The sequence below is a fragment of the Micromys minutus genome, assembly GCF_963924665.1.
Source record: "Micromys minutus genome assembly, chromosome: 11".
NCBI lineage: Eukaryota > Metazoa > Chordata > Mammalia > Rodentia > Muridae > Micromys > Micromys minutus.
In genome coordinates, this window is record NC_137980.1 from 49,073,602 (window position 1) to 49,091,442 (window position 17,841).

Sequence of the window (17,841 nt, forward strand, 5' to 3'; positions counted from 1 at the left end):
AGAAGGGAGAGGAGTAAGACAGACATGAGAAGGGAACAACTAGGGTGGGGAAATAGGTAAGCTAGAGCATGTTTTCTTTCATGCTAAATTTCAATTTAACAATGTATGTATAGAGGGGTATTCAGAAGAAAGGCTAGTAGAGAATTATACACACAGTACCACATATACACATGAAAAGGTGATAGCCAAAGATAAAATTTAAAAAAGGGGGCAGAATTAACATTACCCCACGTCTAAGTGTGCCCTGCTGTGTTTTCAGTATGAAACTGCCTTCCCAGACAGGCTCCTACTTTGAACACTTTCTCTAACTGGTGGTACTCCTCTGGGGAGCTGGGGGCCTTAGTGGGCACTGGGAAAGGTCCTTAGAAGTAAATACCTAGCCACTGATTCTGACCCTGGCGTCCACTTCCTGGCCTGCTATGGAGAGAAGGCTGCCATACGCCCACAGCCATGGACTAAGCCATCCGCCATGGCATTATCACAGTGAGGGTAAAGACTTCTAAAACCATAAGCCAAAACCAGACCCTTCATCCCTTTCTTGTCAGATATTTGGCAACCAGCACTGTCTAGTTTTGTCCTCTTGACATACCTCGGAGGAGGGAGCCTCAAATGAAGAAGTGCCCTGATCAAACTGGCCTGTGGGCGTGTCTTTCGGGTATTTTTGATTACTAATTGATGCAGGAGGGCCTGGGCCCTCTAACAAAAGTAGTAGAATAGGAGCCAGGGACTGAGTAGTAAGCAATGCCCTTGGTGGTTTCTGCTCTAATTTAGCTTCTGACTTCAGGGTCCTGCTTGAGCTCCTGCCCTGGTTCCCACTGCCCAGTCTGCTGTGATGTAAGAAACTGTCCAAGTTCCCACTGCCGAGGACTAAGCCACTCCACCATGTCTTTTCCATCACGATGGCCTGAAAGTTCTGAAACTGCTTTAGAATAAACTAGTAACAGGACCAGCAAAGTAACTAACACATTACAGTAAGTTATGAGTGGACTTCACAATGTGTGTATTTACAGTTATAGCGACTTTGCTTAGAAGCTAAATAATGCCCCCGAGGACTTCACAATCTCCTCCAATGCGTAACAACACACCAAGTAGTGAACAGAGGTAAAACAGCACTACGAAAAACATGTTCTTACTCAGTGACTCCACAGGAGAAGGAACCACAAAAGCTATTTCCGTTAAGGCATCAGCATAATACAGCACCTTCTTCTGCCCGTTGAAAATGCTAGCCCCAACGTCTTCAGAGGCAGGTACTTCATCTACGAGCAAGAAACCGCATATCACTATGTCACCAAGTTGGGCACATTCATCTTCTTGTTCATGAAATCTAGCCACTTTATAAAACAATAGCATTTTTAACAAGAATCAATTTGTTGGTGAGAACAAACCATGAGTCTTTCTTTCTTCCTTTCTTTTCTTTTTACAGATTTTAAAAAGCATTTTGGCATAAAACTATATGAATAGATTTTTGTCAGTACTTGACTTTTTAAAAGGTTTGATAGTATGCATTGAAATCTTACTAGTTACCATAAGCATAAAGTACATGTAAAGCAAAACGTAACATGAAAATAGTCAAAGTTTTCTTGGTGTGTATAGATTAAGCATAATGATTTTTAAATACCAAAAATTGCCACAAGGCTATCTTCTTAGCTCTTGAGTTATTAATGATTTAAGGTCTAGGTGTACCCCACTCTGAGTGAGTGTTCTTTCTTTTTTAAAGAATTGTTTATTTTATGTATTTTGACTACACTGTTGCTGTTTTCAGCCGCACCAGAAGATCTCATTACAGATGGTTGTGAGCCACCATGTGGTTGCTGGAAATTTAACCTTGGAGTTAGGAGTTAGTTAAGCAGTCTCTTAACCTCGGAGCCATCTCTCCAGCCTACCGTGAGTGTTGATTAAGTGTCCTTATGATAATCTTGTTATAGATAATAAAGTTATTCTACTGCTCCTCAGCTCAGCTTCTGCTCTCCCAGACAGTCAGTGACGTAAAAATATACAAGTGTCTGCTCTACACCAGAAAGAATGAGTTAAAACACCCCTAATATCCTAAGTCTCAGTTAGAATGCATATCCAAACCAATATGACAGAAAAGACCAGGATCTTCATAGGAGGTTGGCACAGATTTCCAGGAAAGGAAATGTATAAAGACATGCTTACTTTTCTATCACAACTAAGATTTCACAATACTTTATGCTGGTAAAGATGTGGTGGTAACAAGAAGTTTAGAACAGAGGCTGACACACATTTTATATTACAACTTGATGCTCTGCAGGTGGTATGTCTCCGCTACACCTACCACTCCTAGACTGTAGGCCGACACACAAATGGAGTGTGGATGTTCCGGAACATTCTACTTATAAAACTAGACACAGCCACAGCTCAAACTCTAGGGATGCACTCCCTCCCACCTACGATGCCACTGCTGGAGCAGGCCTGAAGCTAGCAGGGGTGGACTAGCTCAAAATACCATCTCTTTATCAGAGTCAGGGTTAGGGAGGGAGGTCCAGCCCAGCCAGTTCCCTTCTCCTGGCTAGTGTGATGTGTGCATGTCAGGTCTGAACCAGCCTTTCTTCACTGTGAGAGGAGGAAAGCAAGAAACAGAGCTACAGTAAAACTGCTGAGAACACAAAAACTTTGGAATTTCTTAGTCCACAGGAGAAATAAATGATAAACTGGAGACAGTAGGACTGGTTTGGAGTGAATAGTGCTGGCTGCAAGGCCTGAAAACCTGAGCTTAATTCCTAGAATCCATGTGAAAGTAAGAGACCTGCTCTCTGTACCTACATGTGTAGTGTGGCATGTACATACCTGCCACATATATCATACATACATGTATCATACATACACATACTTTCTTCTTTTAAGACAAGGTCTTACTATGCATCCCTGGCTAGCCTGGAACTCTCTTTCTCTCAAGGAAACCCACTTGCTTCTGCTTCCCAAATGCTGGGATTAAAGATGTGAGCCACCACACAGAGCCAATAATAATTTTAAAAAAAATAATAAAAATCTCAGCCAGTTTTGTTCGGGTTTCTGTCTCTTAAAACCCTAAGCATTTGAAGGACTTATTTATAAAGTGGTATAGAAAAAAAAATCTATTCAGTGGTAGAGTTTGCCTAGCACATGTGAGGCCATAAAGATCAATTCTCAGCACCATATATACAAAAATTCTACTAATGCGCAATGACATATTTATAAAATGAAAAGTGTGCATATCCTTTATCGATTCTACTTACAGAAACATAAGGTTACATATAACCCAGCACATGTTTCATGGGTACATAGAAATTAAAATTATGGTATATCATAAAATATTTTCCTCCAACTTGAGTGAAAATTAGAGGTCAGGTTGTACCGGTGCTGAAAGGAATTGTAAGACAGGATGACAGTGAGATGAGAAGACCTCAGACCTCAGGAGCCCAGAACACTGAGATTCCAGGATTCTGCTCAAGCTTTCATCTGTGCCGCTCTCTGTCACTCTAGTGACAGACTCTCAGGTGTGTGGAGAAGGGTAAGAACCTGAGACAGGTGACTATCAAAGATTCTTGTTTCTAGCACTTGGGAGCACATGTTAGCCTGATGCACACATGGAGATCTCCGTGAGTTCAAAGGCAGCCTGGTTTACGTAGCAAGTTCCAGGACAGCCAGCGCTGTTACAGAGAAACCCTGTCTTGAAATGCTCCCCATCAAAAAAAGAAAAAGAAAAAAGAAAAAAAAAAACCTGTGATTAGATATATTGAAAGTATTTTTATAGGAAGCTGTACTTGTTTCTTCACATGTAAAAAGCAACACACCAGCACAGTAATAATAAAGTAGTTAATTTTGCATTGGCTTACCCTGTCATTACATCTTTCCCACACACAGAAAATATCTATAAAACTAGACAAACCAGGAGTGGCAAGATGGTTCGGTATGTAAAGGCTCTTGCCTTCAAGCTCCACTAACCTGAGTTCCACACCTGTAGCTCATACAGTGGAACGGGTGAGCAGACTCCCAAGCTGTCCTCTACATCCACAGCACAGACGTTTCATTCCTTCCCCAACCCTCCCACACAAAATACACAATTTAAAAAAGAGAGAGAATATACAAACTACAACATGACCCCAAAAAGATCAGCACTGAGGAAAGGCGGCCTCCCCTTGATATAATCTGCTTAAACCACTAAAGGTTCACAGGGAAGGGAAGGAAGGAAAGGCAGGAATGACCAAACAAGGAAACAGTGAACAGCTATTCCAAGCTTTACCTTGTTCAGACCCTTCACCATCATCACTGCTATTAATTGACCAACTGGTGGACACATGTCCCGTCCAACCGGGGTGTCTCCCCACATCTACTGACCAGCCCAGGGAGAGCAAAAATTCAAGGAAATGTGGTTGAACATTTCTGGAAGACTCCACATTCTTTAAGATCTGAAATACAACACAGCAAGCATCAATTATGAAGGAAATACAAGGATATAGAATAAAGACACCTGAAGACTGATGGGCTTTGAAGCTTCTGACAAAAAAAACATGAATTTGAGAATATATCACCCAGTGAAAACTGCATGCTCTAGAGCTGGCTGGCCCTTGTCTCTGATTCTTTATGTGCAAAGTGAGGAGGATAATGATGGTTGTGAAGATTACAGGACATGACGTAAAAAAAATCCTAAGCTCTTCCTGTGGCAAAACAGTTCCTGAGCCAGACCTGTTTGATGAGAAATGTTAAACAGGTGTGTGGCAACAACCTTGACAAATGTCTAAAACTACAAGCCTAGTACAGTTTATTAAAGATTAGGTATAATTAATAAATGTGGAAACACCCTTTCCTCAGTGGAAAGGAGAGAATATAGGCAGTATAGAAAAACATAGAAAAACAAAGTAACCACAAGTTTCTCTCTTCTTCAATTGGCCACAGAGAAGAGAAAGCCTCATTCTAAACTGGTTTTTGGGGGCTGGCAAAATGGTTCAATGATAAGGGAGCTTGTTACTAACCTGACAATGTGAATTTGATCCCAGAATCCCACACATAACAGTGAAAGGAGAGAACTGACTTCCACAGGTGCCCTCTGACCTCACTCACCTACATACCATGGATGTGGATGGGTACAAGCATACAAATAAATAGATATGCAAACATGGGACCGTTTGAAACAGTCATTCTCATCTGGAGGCCATTTTGACCTCCAGGTAATAGTAAGTCTGGAGATGTTTCATCTGTCACAGTATGATAGTATTTACTGCCGACCTAACCATCTGGGAAGGGAGTCTCAGTTAGGGACTGTCTGGATTAGAGTGGTCTATGGGCATGTCTATGAGGGTTCTTTCTTTCCTCCCCTCCCAGTCTCTTTCTCCTCCTTCCTGTCTGTCTGTCTGTCTTCTCACTATATTGCCCTGGCTGCCTTATAATTCACTATGTAGATCAGGCTAGCTTTGAACTCACAAGTAATCTGTCTGCTTCTGCTTCCTGAGTGCTGGGACATCACCATCACCCAATATGGTGTGTTCGTCACCAGGTTAACTGAGGTGGGAAGAACCACCTTGAATGCAGGCAGCTCCCCTCATGGCTCAATTCTGGACTGGCGATGTAAAGGAGAAGGAAAGGGAGTTGAATACAAGCCTGCATGCTGGTCCCTGAGTATGAGTGCTATGTGACCAGCTCCTCTCAGCTCCTGCCTGACTTCCCTGACATAATGGATCTGGAATGAGGAGCTAAATAAGCCTGTTCCCCTGCATGGGTTTTGTCAGAGTCTCTTATCATGGTGACTGGGAAAGAAACTGAGACACAGTAAAATGCTGGGACCCAAAATCAAAGATGTTGCTCAATGGTGTGAAATACTCTGGGGAGCCCCACAATAAAGACAGCTGCTCTGAAACACTCAGTTCTACAGGAAGGAAGATGTGGAATTCCTTTCCAAATGAAAGATAAAAAGGAGGCGAGGAGAGTGCGCCAAAACCGTATGGAAAATTTTCTAAAAATAAGACTTCCTTACGGTACCTCAGGCATACAGAGTCAGCAGAAGTGCGACCGTAAAATCATGATCTTAAGGCTCCTCTCAGACGGGAGAAGCAGCTGTCTACACATCTCTAGTCATTTACAATGTCAACTGATGGCAGTACCCACATGCCTGGAACTTCCTAGCCTGCTGTGTGTCACCGCCACAGCATCCTTTGCGCACACAGTCAGTCTCTGGAAGTGTATTTGCTTTGCTCACCCACAGCTCTCAAATTCTTCTCAAACATCATTTATTTATTTGGGTGTTTATCTAGCATGTGAGAGACATCCAGAGGGCCAAGGAGAGTAGGTGAGAAAGTGTGAGCATTCACACTGCCTACCAAGTGGAGGTCAGAACACAATCCTGGGAGTCAGTTTTCTCCTTCACGTGGGTCTAGAGATCCAATTTAGACTCCAGATGTGGCTAGCAGTAAACTCTACTCACAGCGCCGTCTCACTTCATGTTAGGAAATACACCCTGGCTCTGCTTGAACTTTCCATCTTTCTGCAGCCTGACTAGACGTGAAGTCTGTAAATAAATAACTTGTGTAAATTTACTCACAAAGCAGTAGGTGATTCAGATTTACCTTGAAGCTCACCTGTTAGCAGGCAGAAATCAATCTCCACTGGCTAGGGAGAGGTTTCAAATAATTCTCAACAAGTGTTCAGAAACCTTCATGGCTTCTTGATCACTCTCAGCTCCCAGAAGCCCAAGGAAACTGAATGGATTAGGAAGTGCCTCAGGGCCTGTGTCTTTTACAGGTAGGAGAAAACTTGCTCCATATTTTCACGTGAGCAACACCCTAATCTTACTAACCTGACTTGACTGGGATTCTAACAAACTAAAGCACAAAGTCTCATTTCTGGCTGTCACCAAAAGACTTTTCCCTTTTTGAAAGCCCTAAGCACACTTGGGGCCCTAATGCATTTCATGAAGATGCAATAATGCTCTTTTTACCTCTCGGGAACTCATGCTGTGGTCAGTGTACACTGAAACTGATGAGATGGGCTTGTCTCAGAACCTTAGAATCAGGTTAGGTCTCTCAGGCTTCTAAGGCACAATTAAACCCCACTGACACACTCTATTATGAGCTTGTCTTCCATGTCTGCCTTCCCTTTAGATAGTGATACGGCCTTTTAGATATTCTTTGCCTATAATCCTGGAACCTAACAGAAAGGAGAAACTTTGTGTATGTTGAATCAGAACAGAAATGAGAAGGACTTTCTGTTAGCAGCTCACTGACACACACTTGGAGACAGTGCTTTTATGGAGACATTCTGTGACTTCAGTAAATGTCTACTGGTACGTTAATTTAATGACAGGTTAATGATGGGGCAATTCCAAGATCACAGGCCACAGCCACTATCTGTGTTTCAGCTTCCTGTTTCCAACTGACACTTCCCATCCCGTTGTTATTCCTCCCAGTTCCCATTCTCACGTCACACATCCCTTCAACCCCCTGTTACCATATCCAACCGTGTCTTAGTTCATCGCATTTTATGCTTTAGCTCAACTGAAATGGCTCACTGTGAGGCTACCTGTGAGAAGACAGCCTGCTGCTCACTTCTATCTGGCAGGAGCCCCAGGGAAATGGTCAGGAAGCATTTAAGACCAGTGTCCTACTCTGGCTCCCTGTAGCTAACCTTCAGGTGTTTAGTCTCCTCTGCCTCATGAGTATGAATTCCTTAGGGAAAAGGAATCCATGGTGCCTCCTACTCTAAACATGCTTCTTGATGGTGGAGAGGCTCGGGACTCTAAGCTCAGCGTTATACACACGCAGTTTCTAAATGCAACAGCAAGCCTAAGTCGACACCAAGTTCTCATGTCAAACACAAATTCAAACAGCTGACATAAACGTGTATGTGTGGAGCACAGAAAGAGGAAGCAGAAGGTTCAGAATTCTTACCTCTTGGTTTGTTTTCTGACCTGGTTTCATGTAGAAAATAAAAACTGTGTCAAAAGGCCGGCATGGCAAGAGATCCAGATACCCAATGTCATCAAAAAACCCAGGAATGGTAGAGTCGAGTGCAATGAGGTGAGGAGGTAGACGACTGTTCGCAGGTTCCTGTCACACAAGCAAAGGAGCAGCTGTTGTTACTGCATTATTGCAACCATAAAGCAGCACTTGTGACTGTGACAGATCGGTTCATTGGTCATTCATTCATTTACTCATTTATCATTCCAGTAGAGTCTCAGGATAGCATGGCAGTCCAGGTTAGCCTCCAACTCATTATGTAGCCTTAGCTGTCCTTGAATGTGTGCATACTTCGAGTATGTTTATAACTCAGATGGCTGGGACAACAGTGTACATAACCGAGATCCTTTTTCTTTCTCGAATATAATGCTTTGTAGAATGCAAAGATATGGCTATGGTTATTTTGCCTGCTGTGTATATATGTGCTCCACATGAATGCCTAGTGCCCACAGAGGCCAGAAGAGGATATAGGATTCTCTGGGGCTGGAGTTACAGATGGTTGTTGGCAGCCATGTGGGTGCTGGGAACTGAATCTGTGTCCTCTGTGAGAGCAGGTGGTATTCTTGAAAGCTGAGTCATCTTTCCAGCCCCTTTAGAACTTTCCAAGAATGTATTTTAAAAAGTTGCCAATTGCTAATACAATTACTTTGGAAGTGACAGTTTCTTGCCAACACTCATCTTAAATACAAATAAATATTCATCTTAAATACAAAGTAGCAACTGCATACCTTGGTTTTTTCCCAGTGCAAGAAAAACATAACCACAGAAAATGACGGAAATGATTCAGTCATAACTGCCAAGCCAACATGTACAGGAAGCCAAGCATTTCAGTAGGTGAATGGATAAACAAACTGCTCATTAATGAAAATAAATGACTTATTAAGTCCTACAGAGACACGCAAGAATCGTAAATTCACAGCACAGAATCCCATTGACTTAAATTTAAATGCAGATAATAAAAGCTCAGTTTGCTTGTTCATTAGTTTTAACCCTTTCTTCATTTTGACAAAAGTTTAAAACTATCATCAACTGATGGCTAACTTGTGAATATATTTATTTATAAAAGTTTCTAAAAATTACCTTCAATGACTCTAAGGACAAAAATCCAAAGTGAGAAAGGAAAAGGCGGGCTGTCTGGAATTCCTGGGCAGGAGGTGGGGGCTTACAGTCCGTAACAGGGTCAGGGAAGCTGCGCTTCTGCAGCTCCCCCTCGCTCTGCTGCTCCAGGTGCATCTCATAAGCAATCTGCTGCGCCATGCCGCTTCTTAGTTTCTCATGCCTCTCTTCCAACTGAAATAAATCACACACAATTTCCTTCTATTTTAAAAAATAAAGCAAAATACAACAAAGAAGGGTAAGCTCCAAAATTCTTCCCCAGGACCTAATCAGTTGCTTCTTCGTCCCCTGCTATCTCTGCTCTGAGCTGTTTTCTCACTTGACTCCCAGATATAACCACACCCCGCAGTACCTGTCTGTTTAAAGTACTTACCAATACGGATTCCTTACCTTCTCACCAACCCTACCTTTAAGTTTCACCCCTTCATGCATGAAGATACCGCTAAACAACCTGGCTTAATAATACAACCTCCTCAACCCTCACTATTCAGACCATGCATGAGCAAATGCTCTGAGCTTCAGATGTTAGCCACTTTCCAGGGCTGTATTTCGCTCTCCAATCCCAACCCCACTTCTGACACTATATAAATAGCTGCCTTTACCACCAGATTTTGATCATGTTAGTATACGACTATCGTCAACAGCCCAAGCAGCCTGTCTCTAAAAGATGTTTAGTTCTTAACAACTGGCCCAAATTACACACCCATTCTTTGACATGCTAACCTCCTGATGGTAGTCACACCTTCTTCCCCTCCTCCCTAACACTAAAGGCAATGTCTGACCACATATACCGCCTAAGAATGTTTGCATCCCTCCTTTCGGCAAGAGCCAACAATAACTTGTCTTACTTCTTCAGTGACAATTTCATGTAAATCTGGAATGCTCAAGTCTGCTTTTACAAAAGGAATCTTGTCCACCTCTTCAGGAAATGGCCGATGTTTCACAGAATATTTAAATCCAACATCATTTTTAGGAACTGGGCGAGGCTCAGGCACAAAGAGCTGTTAAAATGACACAAATGATATTATGGGCATTCCACATCATCCAACAACTGCTAAGGAAGTGTCTTCAGGCCACGTCCCAGGTCTGCTCGAAAGCTTGTTTTCCTAAGTGTATATATCAGCACTCAGCAAGTCTGTACAAGCTACGCTAATGTTACAAGCAGGAAACCTATAGATTGTGTACTCCACTTCATTTTTCTAAAATTATTTGCCAACTTATAGATTTCATGAGCAATAAGCAGCTTCAGACCTCTACTGTCCAGGCACCAGCCAGCCACACAATTCTTACTTAATGATTAAGGACGTTTAAAGTTTTAAGACTCAAACTTTCTTAAATGTCTACATTGTCCTAGGATTTTTGTTTTGCTTTGAGACAGGGTTTCTCTGTGTAGCCAGGGCTGTCCTACAATTCTGTAAACCAGGCTTAACTCAAACTCACAGAGCTATGCCTGCCTCTATCTCCTGAGTGCTCCGGGGTTAAAGGCTTGCGCCACTACGCTGCCCTGTTGCCCTAGGTTTTATCCCCAGTACAAAACAAAATAAACAAAAAAACCAAAAGCCCAAACTTTCTCTTTTCCTAAGAGCTCTCAACATTTCATACATCTCTAGAAAATGTGTCTGATGAGAACCTTAGCTGGCTTAACTGAGAGCACGATCCCAAATCTAGGTCTTCAAGGCCCCAACATGCTGCCCTATTACGTACACTGCACACAATGAACCTTCAAAAAATTCAGTTCCTTTCCTATTCTTCCCTCCCTTTGAGTCTTACAGAGCTGCTGACAGAATGCAATGTGCTCAGCTTTCTAACAGATACATCTCAGGTGTTAAATCTGGAGAGAATCCAAATGATGAGGGATTTCATTATAATATTTAAAAAGAATTTTAGTAACATAAGTAAATTCTTTAAAAGTAATAATTTATAAAGTATTATTCCAAGTGTGTACTTTCTTAAGCTGTTAACCTTATACAGAAAGAAAAGTGATTTGAAGAAAACTGAGCAATATTATCGGTATATCGGTGTTAGGAGAACTTTGGCTAGCTTCCTCTGAAAAAGGAGAACAGGTGATTTAACATTTTCCTTTTTAATCTGAATTTTCCAACAAGTAGGTAACATTCACATAATTTTAAATGTTATAAAATATTATAGTAAATTATATAGCACAGTAGCAACTATACAAAACGAATCATGCATCATGCAAAACAATGTTAAACCTATCAAAGGTCTAGTCAAACTTCCCTGACATACAGCATTCATCTGACTTTTTAAAGCTGCACAGAAACGTCCTGGACCTCTGTTTAGAACAGTAGTCCTTATTCCTAGCTGAGTATCAGAACCACCACAAAAGCTTTTGGAAACTATCCTTACTTCAAAGGTACCTGGAATTCTAAATTCCTAAGAGGACTCTAAAGTAAATTCAGTGACAGAGGACCTGGCTAGGGACCTGAAACAGTCATGTAACCTGTGACTTTCTGTTGGACTGTTATAATCTTTACATCACCCACACACGATGCACACATATGTCATATGCACCCATGTATATGTACTCACTCACACACTCTAACTTCTGATGTACCTTCTGATTTGCTTTCGCTCCTCTGGGTAAAAGGCAAAGCTGCTGAGCCCACGCAAGTCTTCCAGACATTCCCCGGACCAGCACAGTGACAGAGGGGAAAAAATCATCTAGAATAAAACGAATGTGTAAAAGTTTGTACTTCGGATAGCAACCATATAATACACAACCTGCTATCACCTGCTCATGGCTAAAGTCCTAGCTCAGTGCCTCCTACGGTTCAGTGCCATGAAGACACTGCCCCGATCGGTACCAAGCACTCGATGGTAGCTCTTCTAACACACTTGCTTCTCTCTACACACTCAGTTTGCTGAGATAGTAGCTATCAAGACAAGCATTCCTAACTTTCCAGTGTTGAAGACAACTTCTAAGAAAGAAAGCAAGTTGGACATCTGCAGTGCTGACATTTCATTTGCTCAGACTGGGCTCCTACAGCCTACTATAAGCAGGGACCATTTCCTCCCAGCAAAAGTTCAGGGATGGGGGTGTACATAAAAAGCCAGAATCCTTTTTATTCCCTTTCTTAGTCTTGGTTATGGGAACTAAAACTGGTTTGAATGCTCTCATTTCTTCTGTTATTAACCATCTCAATAAAAAAAATGTCTTTATAATTGTATAAAGCTGCAGTTTTTTGTTTTGTTTTTGCTGTTTGGGTAGATGATCTATCTATGCATTAAATTTACTTGGAATAAAAGGCAATCCTAAAACAAAAAAACAAAAAAAACCCAAACAAACAAAAAAAAAAAAACTTGCAAGAGAACCAGAGGCCTAACGGGGACACTAGGACTTGGCAGGCTGCTCACAGACGGCTCAGTGCAGGAAGACGGTGACAGTGAGAGTAGGAGGCAGGAGAAAAGCCAGGCAGGCCTCAGCTCTGGGATACAGGAGCTAACTGATCGGTGGTGCACGTGGCCATTCTCTCTCACAGTAGTGCTACTAGCCTCATGAGTGACAGGACGGTATCCTGTGACAGCCTGTCTGTGGTCAACAGAAGCTGAGCAGGATGCAAAGACCCTGCTTTTCCCTTTACATGTGCCTTTGGCCACCAAGGAAGTCCTACTGTGGTGGGACAGCAACAGAAAACAGCACTGTCTGGAAAACTGGAATCTGAATCCTAGGAATATACTTCTCTAGTCACCCTAACAAAACACACACACACACCCTGTGAGCCTCGTAACTGGGGAACAGTGTATGTCTTGTCAATGAACATCACTCAAGTGTTCTCAGCAGACCATGTCTACATGCTTAAGGAGGAGCACTATGGTGCAAGAAGGGAAGTGGTAAGGACAAGCAAAATTCTCAACTACCACAGGGTATCAGACCAGGTAGAGAGAAAATGCAACAATCGATACAAGAAATGACTAAGGCCTTCACTTGGATGCACTGGGAGGAGTATAAAGGAGATTCAAGAGTCACTGGGGCAGCAGAGACACTAAGACTAATTATGTGAGGAGGGAATGACAGCAGGAGGAAGCGAAGATGACTTCCTAAACCTCTCCCTGTGGATAGTAATGACTCCGGGGGAGCGGGGAGAGGGGCAGGATCCGAGCTTCACAAGGAAGTGTGATAAGGATGTTTATAAATTGTAAATATAAACTATCTCACCAAGTAAGATTTATATAAACATTTGACACACTATGATACATCAGGAATATATATATGATCTTTAAACAATTTTACTCCATATGCCTATTCTATTTGCTGACCTGTTATCTATCCTCTACCTTTAAATCTTTGACAAGCAGTCAAAGGAACTCACAATGTCTGCTTCCCTGGATGCACTGAGAACAAGCACACTGTGTGAGCAGTAGAGAAAGCTAAGCGTGCCACAACTTACTCTGCTCATTTCCAAGCGGTTGCTCCAGCATTGCCAGGATGACACTGTTATCCAAAACAAAGTACCGGAAACTATGCTTGTTTATGGTTGGCAGCCTGGAGTATTTGATCAGAGTGGTCTCATTCACCAGACTACAAGGAGAGGCGGGACCACTGGGTGAAGGAAACGCGCCAAGCAACTGCATGATACTACAAAGAATGGAATAAAAAACAATTAATTCCCAAAGAAAATTCTAACCTTACCTTTTGGCTCTATGTGCCCTTCTGCCCCTGAATTAACTGAACAGCTATGCTTCCTCTTCGTAGATTAGGCTTCACTCCCTGTGGCCTGCTGGGCAGAGCCTGCACCCTAATGACAGCCCCTCTCCTGGGGCAGGGCAGCAGCAGTCACAGCTTTCAAGTGGCCCAGGAACTGCCCTCAGCCATGAATGCCTCACTCAGGACCTCCGCTTCTTTCTAGGCCATATTTACTGGTTAGCACAAGGGTCCTAGTTCCCAATTCCCTCCCAACTAGAGAGAAATCTGAAGGTCAAGTCAGTGTGATCACAGGTTGCAACTGCCTCCACTGTGCGCACCTTTGTTCCTCCACCCGCCCAGTCCTGCTTCCTCTCAATAGAGCTGCAAGCAAACTTCTCTCAGTTACCCAGGGAATATGGCTGACTACAGTTCCAAATCAAGAAGCTCCTAAAGGCACATTTAGAACTGTGATTGTGTGCTCCACGTTTCAGGATTATAATAGCCAAAGCATCTGAGGCCTAGAAAAGGACATAAAGATCAGCCAGACCTCCTCACTTTTAAGGTAAGAAAAACTTAAGACTCCAAAGAGCTAATGATTGTTATGAGGCCAAACCCAAGGCCTGCTGCCTTCTTCCTAAATGGCCAAGGAATAGACGCCTCCTCATTTCAGGTAAGGAACATGAGCTATTAAGAGTTAAATCTCAAAAAAAAACTATCATAAATAAAATTATAACACAAAATGCTTTATAAAGCAGACTTCTACTGATCAAGACTTAACCATTCAGAAATGTTTGTATATGTGTATACAGAGTGTGTGCACACTCTTATGCACACATAGTAAGGGAATAAAGATTTCTGCATCTGTGCAAGGAATTTAAAAATTCACCTAGCTCTCACTATGTGTCAAGTACTAGTCTAGTACTTTATACGTGTCTCATATAGTTCCATAATAAACATGTGAATTAGGCCCATCATTACGGCCATTTTTATTACTCTCACTTAAAAGACTGAGGCTCAAAGAAAAATTCAATCTTTACTTAAACAAAGATTTTACCATGTAATATCAACCTGGCCTTTCCTATGCATTTCATACAGAAAAACTATTCTTCAACAGTGTTGTGTGTGCATGTGAGCATGTACATGTGTTGTATGTATATGTATGTATACATGGGGGTATATGTAAGTGGAGGACATGAAGTATCCTGTACCATTATTCACTGCCTTAACCCTTGAGACAGTGTGACTTAATGAATGTGGCATTAGGCTGGCAGCCAATAAGCCCCAGTGACCCCTCCATCTCTGCCTTCCCCTCTAGCACTGAGTAGGGTCCAGGCGCAGACCATGCCAGCTCCTCACGTGAGCACTGGACATTGGAACCCAGGCCCTCATGCAGCCCAACACCATCTTTATCATTCAGTTTCTAGCTTGGGTGGTCTGGCCTCAGCTCTCTAAGGTCTCTGATGGAAGGCACTGTTTCCTTGCAGTTTTCACTCCTTCTATAAGTACTGCTACAATTCAAGAAACAAGGAAGCTCCTCAGTAAGTTCAGCATTCTAAGACTGTGAGAAACAGGAGACATCCAGGAACCAGTATTGAGAAAATACAACTTTGGCATCTCCCATGGAACAAACACAGATGTCACAAAAGCACACAGACCAGGTGAGCTTGTCTTGTCCCAGCTAAGGTACAATGTTATTAAATAGGCTGCTGGAAGAGTTAGGTCACTCAGATGAAACCATTACCAGCCTCACCACATTCTTTTCTTCCTGGTACTGACTAGACTGGAATGGTGAGCAAACATCTTTGAAATTAAACCTGTAGATAAAGATTAAAAATCCTGTGAACCTCTGGGAAAGTCTTCACTGGCATGCTCAGAGGTTCAACCTCTGCTTTCTATAAGCAGTGGTCAACTAAGAACATACAGAACAAGCTCATAATGCTTGTGCATGCCTGTTAGCAACACCCATGAAGGTGAGGCAAGAGGGCTGCCATGAATTTGAGGCCAGCCTAGGCTAAAAAGTGGCCTCAGAAAGAAACAGGAGCCAGTAAGCTGGCTCAGTAGGTACAAACTATCGCTATCAGTCCCAACTGATATGGATTCCCTGAATCTTTTTCATGGAGGAAAGAAAAAAAAGACTCTCAAAAGTTATCTTCTGACATCCACAGGCCCAGGCCACAAACACATGTTTAGTTTTATCTCTGTAAAGAGCAGAGTGGTGCATGTCCTTAGCCCCACACTTGGGAACCAGAGGCAGGCAGATGTCTGTGGGTTCAAGACCTGCATGGCCTACACAGTGAGTCCTGGGACAGCTAGAACGACATAATGAGACCAAGGGAAAAGGGCAAAATAATTAAGAAACAAACAAACCCAAGCCCACAACAGACTAGAACTTATCTGCAAAGATCATACATCAGAATAAGGGTCAGGATTTTAAGACTACAGATAATGTGGAATGTCTTACAAAAAGAAATTTAAACACTCCCAAATAAAAAGCACAGGGTGAGAGACTGAAGAGTCCAGTTAACTTGACTTTAGGAGAATCTCATGCTCAAAGTCTTGTTGCAGTCTCCCAATAGATGCTGCTGCTGATGTACACTGTTTACAGAGCCTGAAGACATCCAGATCTCTACTCAGATCCATGTACTATGAACAGCACATGAGGGAGCTGGCGGAAAGGAACAGAGCCACATGACCACTGTCGCTGTGCATGGCGCTGCCTACAGAACAAATTTAAGGACCAAAAGTCTGAATAAGAACCAAGGAGAGTAACTTTAACAGGAGAGGATTTTAGCTTGATACAGAATATCATGTGTGGGAAATCTTAGGGACTAGACTGTAAGCCCTGACTGAAAGCTAAGATTTAGTAAGTACACCTTGAGCAGAGAGAACCACTGAGATGGCGTCTGGATTTATCCTTATATGTCAAGGTCAAGAAACCCAACCAGGCTCTTGCTCTTGTGCTCTTGCAGCCTTGCTCTCCCACCCCTATCCCTCCTCTTCCCCCCCACCCCCACCGTGCTCATGGCTGGCCTCTACTCCTCTCTCTCTCTCTCTCTCTCTCTCTCTCTCTCTCTCTCTCTCTCTCTCTCTTAACTCTCCCATGATCTGAATAAACTCTATTCTGTACTAAAAAAAAAAAAAAAAAAAAAAAAAGAAAAGAAACCCAACAAGTTAACATGTACATTGTGAAGGTTAACAAAGATAGACTGGCATGTACCTAATAAACTCAGTATGACTGTGACAGTATGGACGCCCGTGTGTGAGACAGGTCAGTGAGTACAGAAGTAGTGAAAACAGTTGTGCTTCCAATACAGAGCAACAGAAGGAGGCGCCGACATTTACTGTGAGCATGGGAAGTCTATGTTGGTGCCTGAAATGCAAGAGAACTATATAAGCAAACATGAGCATGCCCAGTTCACCACAGGTGGCCCGGCAATGGCAAGGGAGGCTTGAAAGCAACATGGGAGGAATCTAATCACCTCCCTGACTATCGCAGGAAACAAGACTTTCAAACACTCAAACAGTAGGATGAAATAGTGTTTAAGGATGATGTGTTTAGCTACAGAATACAAGACAAACAGGAAGAATTAAGAGACTGGAAACAAAAACCAGGCAAAAATTGAGATAATCTAATACAGAATATCATCTAGGGTTTCAGGGGATGATGGGAAGACCTTACAAAGACAGCCTACAGACTGCTGATGGCCTCATGAGGAATGAGATCCACGTCAGAGAAAAAGCCGAGTGGAAGCAATGCTGACAGTGGGGCGTCGTGGCCACACTTTTAACCCAGCACTCAGGATGCAGAGGCAGGGGGATCTCTGTAAGTCTGAGGCCAGCCTGGTCTATTTAGTGAGCTCTAGGACAACCAGGGGGACACACTAAAGCCCTGCCTCAAGAAAACAACAACAAAAATCAAATCAAAACACACACACACACACACACACACACACACACACACACACACACACACAGAGTGATGCTGTTGAAAGACAGCAGCAGCTGTGAGGAACGAGCATATTTTCTCCATGATGTGAGAGATGGACTGGCACACACTCCTCCATGGTGAGCTTTGCTGAGTGCAGACTAACGACTTCATGATGGACTCGCCAATAGAGACAAGAAAGCAGA

At 42.7% G+C, this 17,841-nt stretch overlaps 1 protein-coding gene across 5 annotated transcripts in view; it reads right to left on the bottom strand.

The window, feature by feature from the left end:
- Positions 1–17,841, bottom strand: part of RALGAPB (Ral GTPase activating protein non-catalytic subunit beta) — a 72,407-nt gene that overhangs the window by 9,298 nt on the left and 45,268 nt on the right. For all 5 annotated transcript variants that reach the window (XM_080924748.1, XM_080924747.1, XM_080924746.1 and 2 more), the window contains 7 exons: positions 13,475–13,662; positions 11,641–11,747; positions 9,914–10,066; positions 9,030–9,239; positions 7,881–8,039; positions 4,244–4,409; positions 1,134–1,256 (listed from right to left, as the gene is read on the bottom strand). In XM_080924748.1, the coding sequence (XP_080780874.1) occupies positions 1,134–1,256; positions 4,244–4,409; positions 7,881–8,039; positions 9,030–9,239; positions 9,914–10,066; positions 11,641–11,747; positions 13,475–13,662 (1,106 nt within the window). The remainder of the gene's footprint in view (positions 1–1,133; positions 1,257–4,243; positions 4,410–7,880; positions 8,040–9,029; positions 9,240–9,913; positions 10,067–11,640; positions 11,748–13,474; positions 13,663–17,841) is intronic.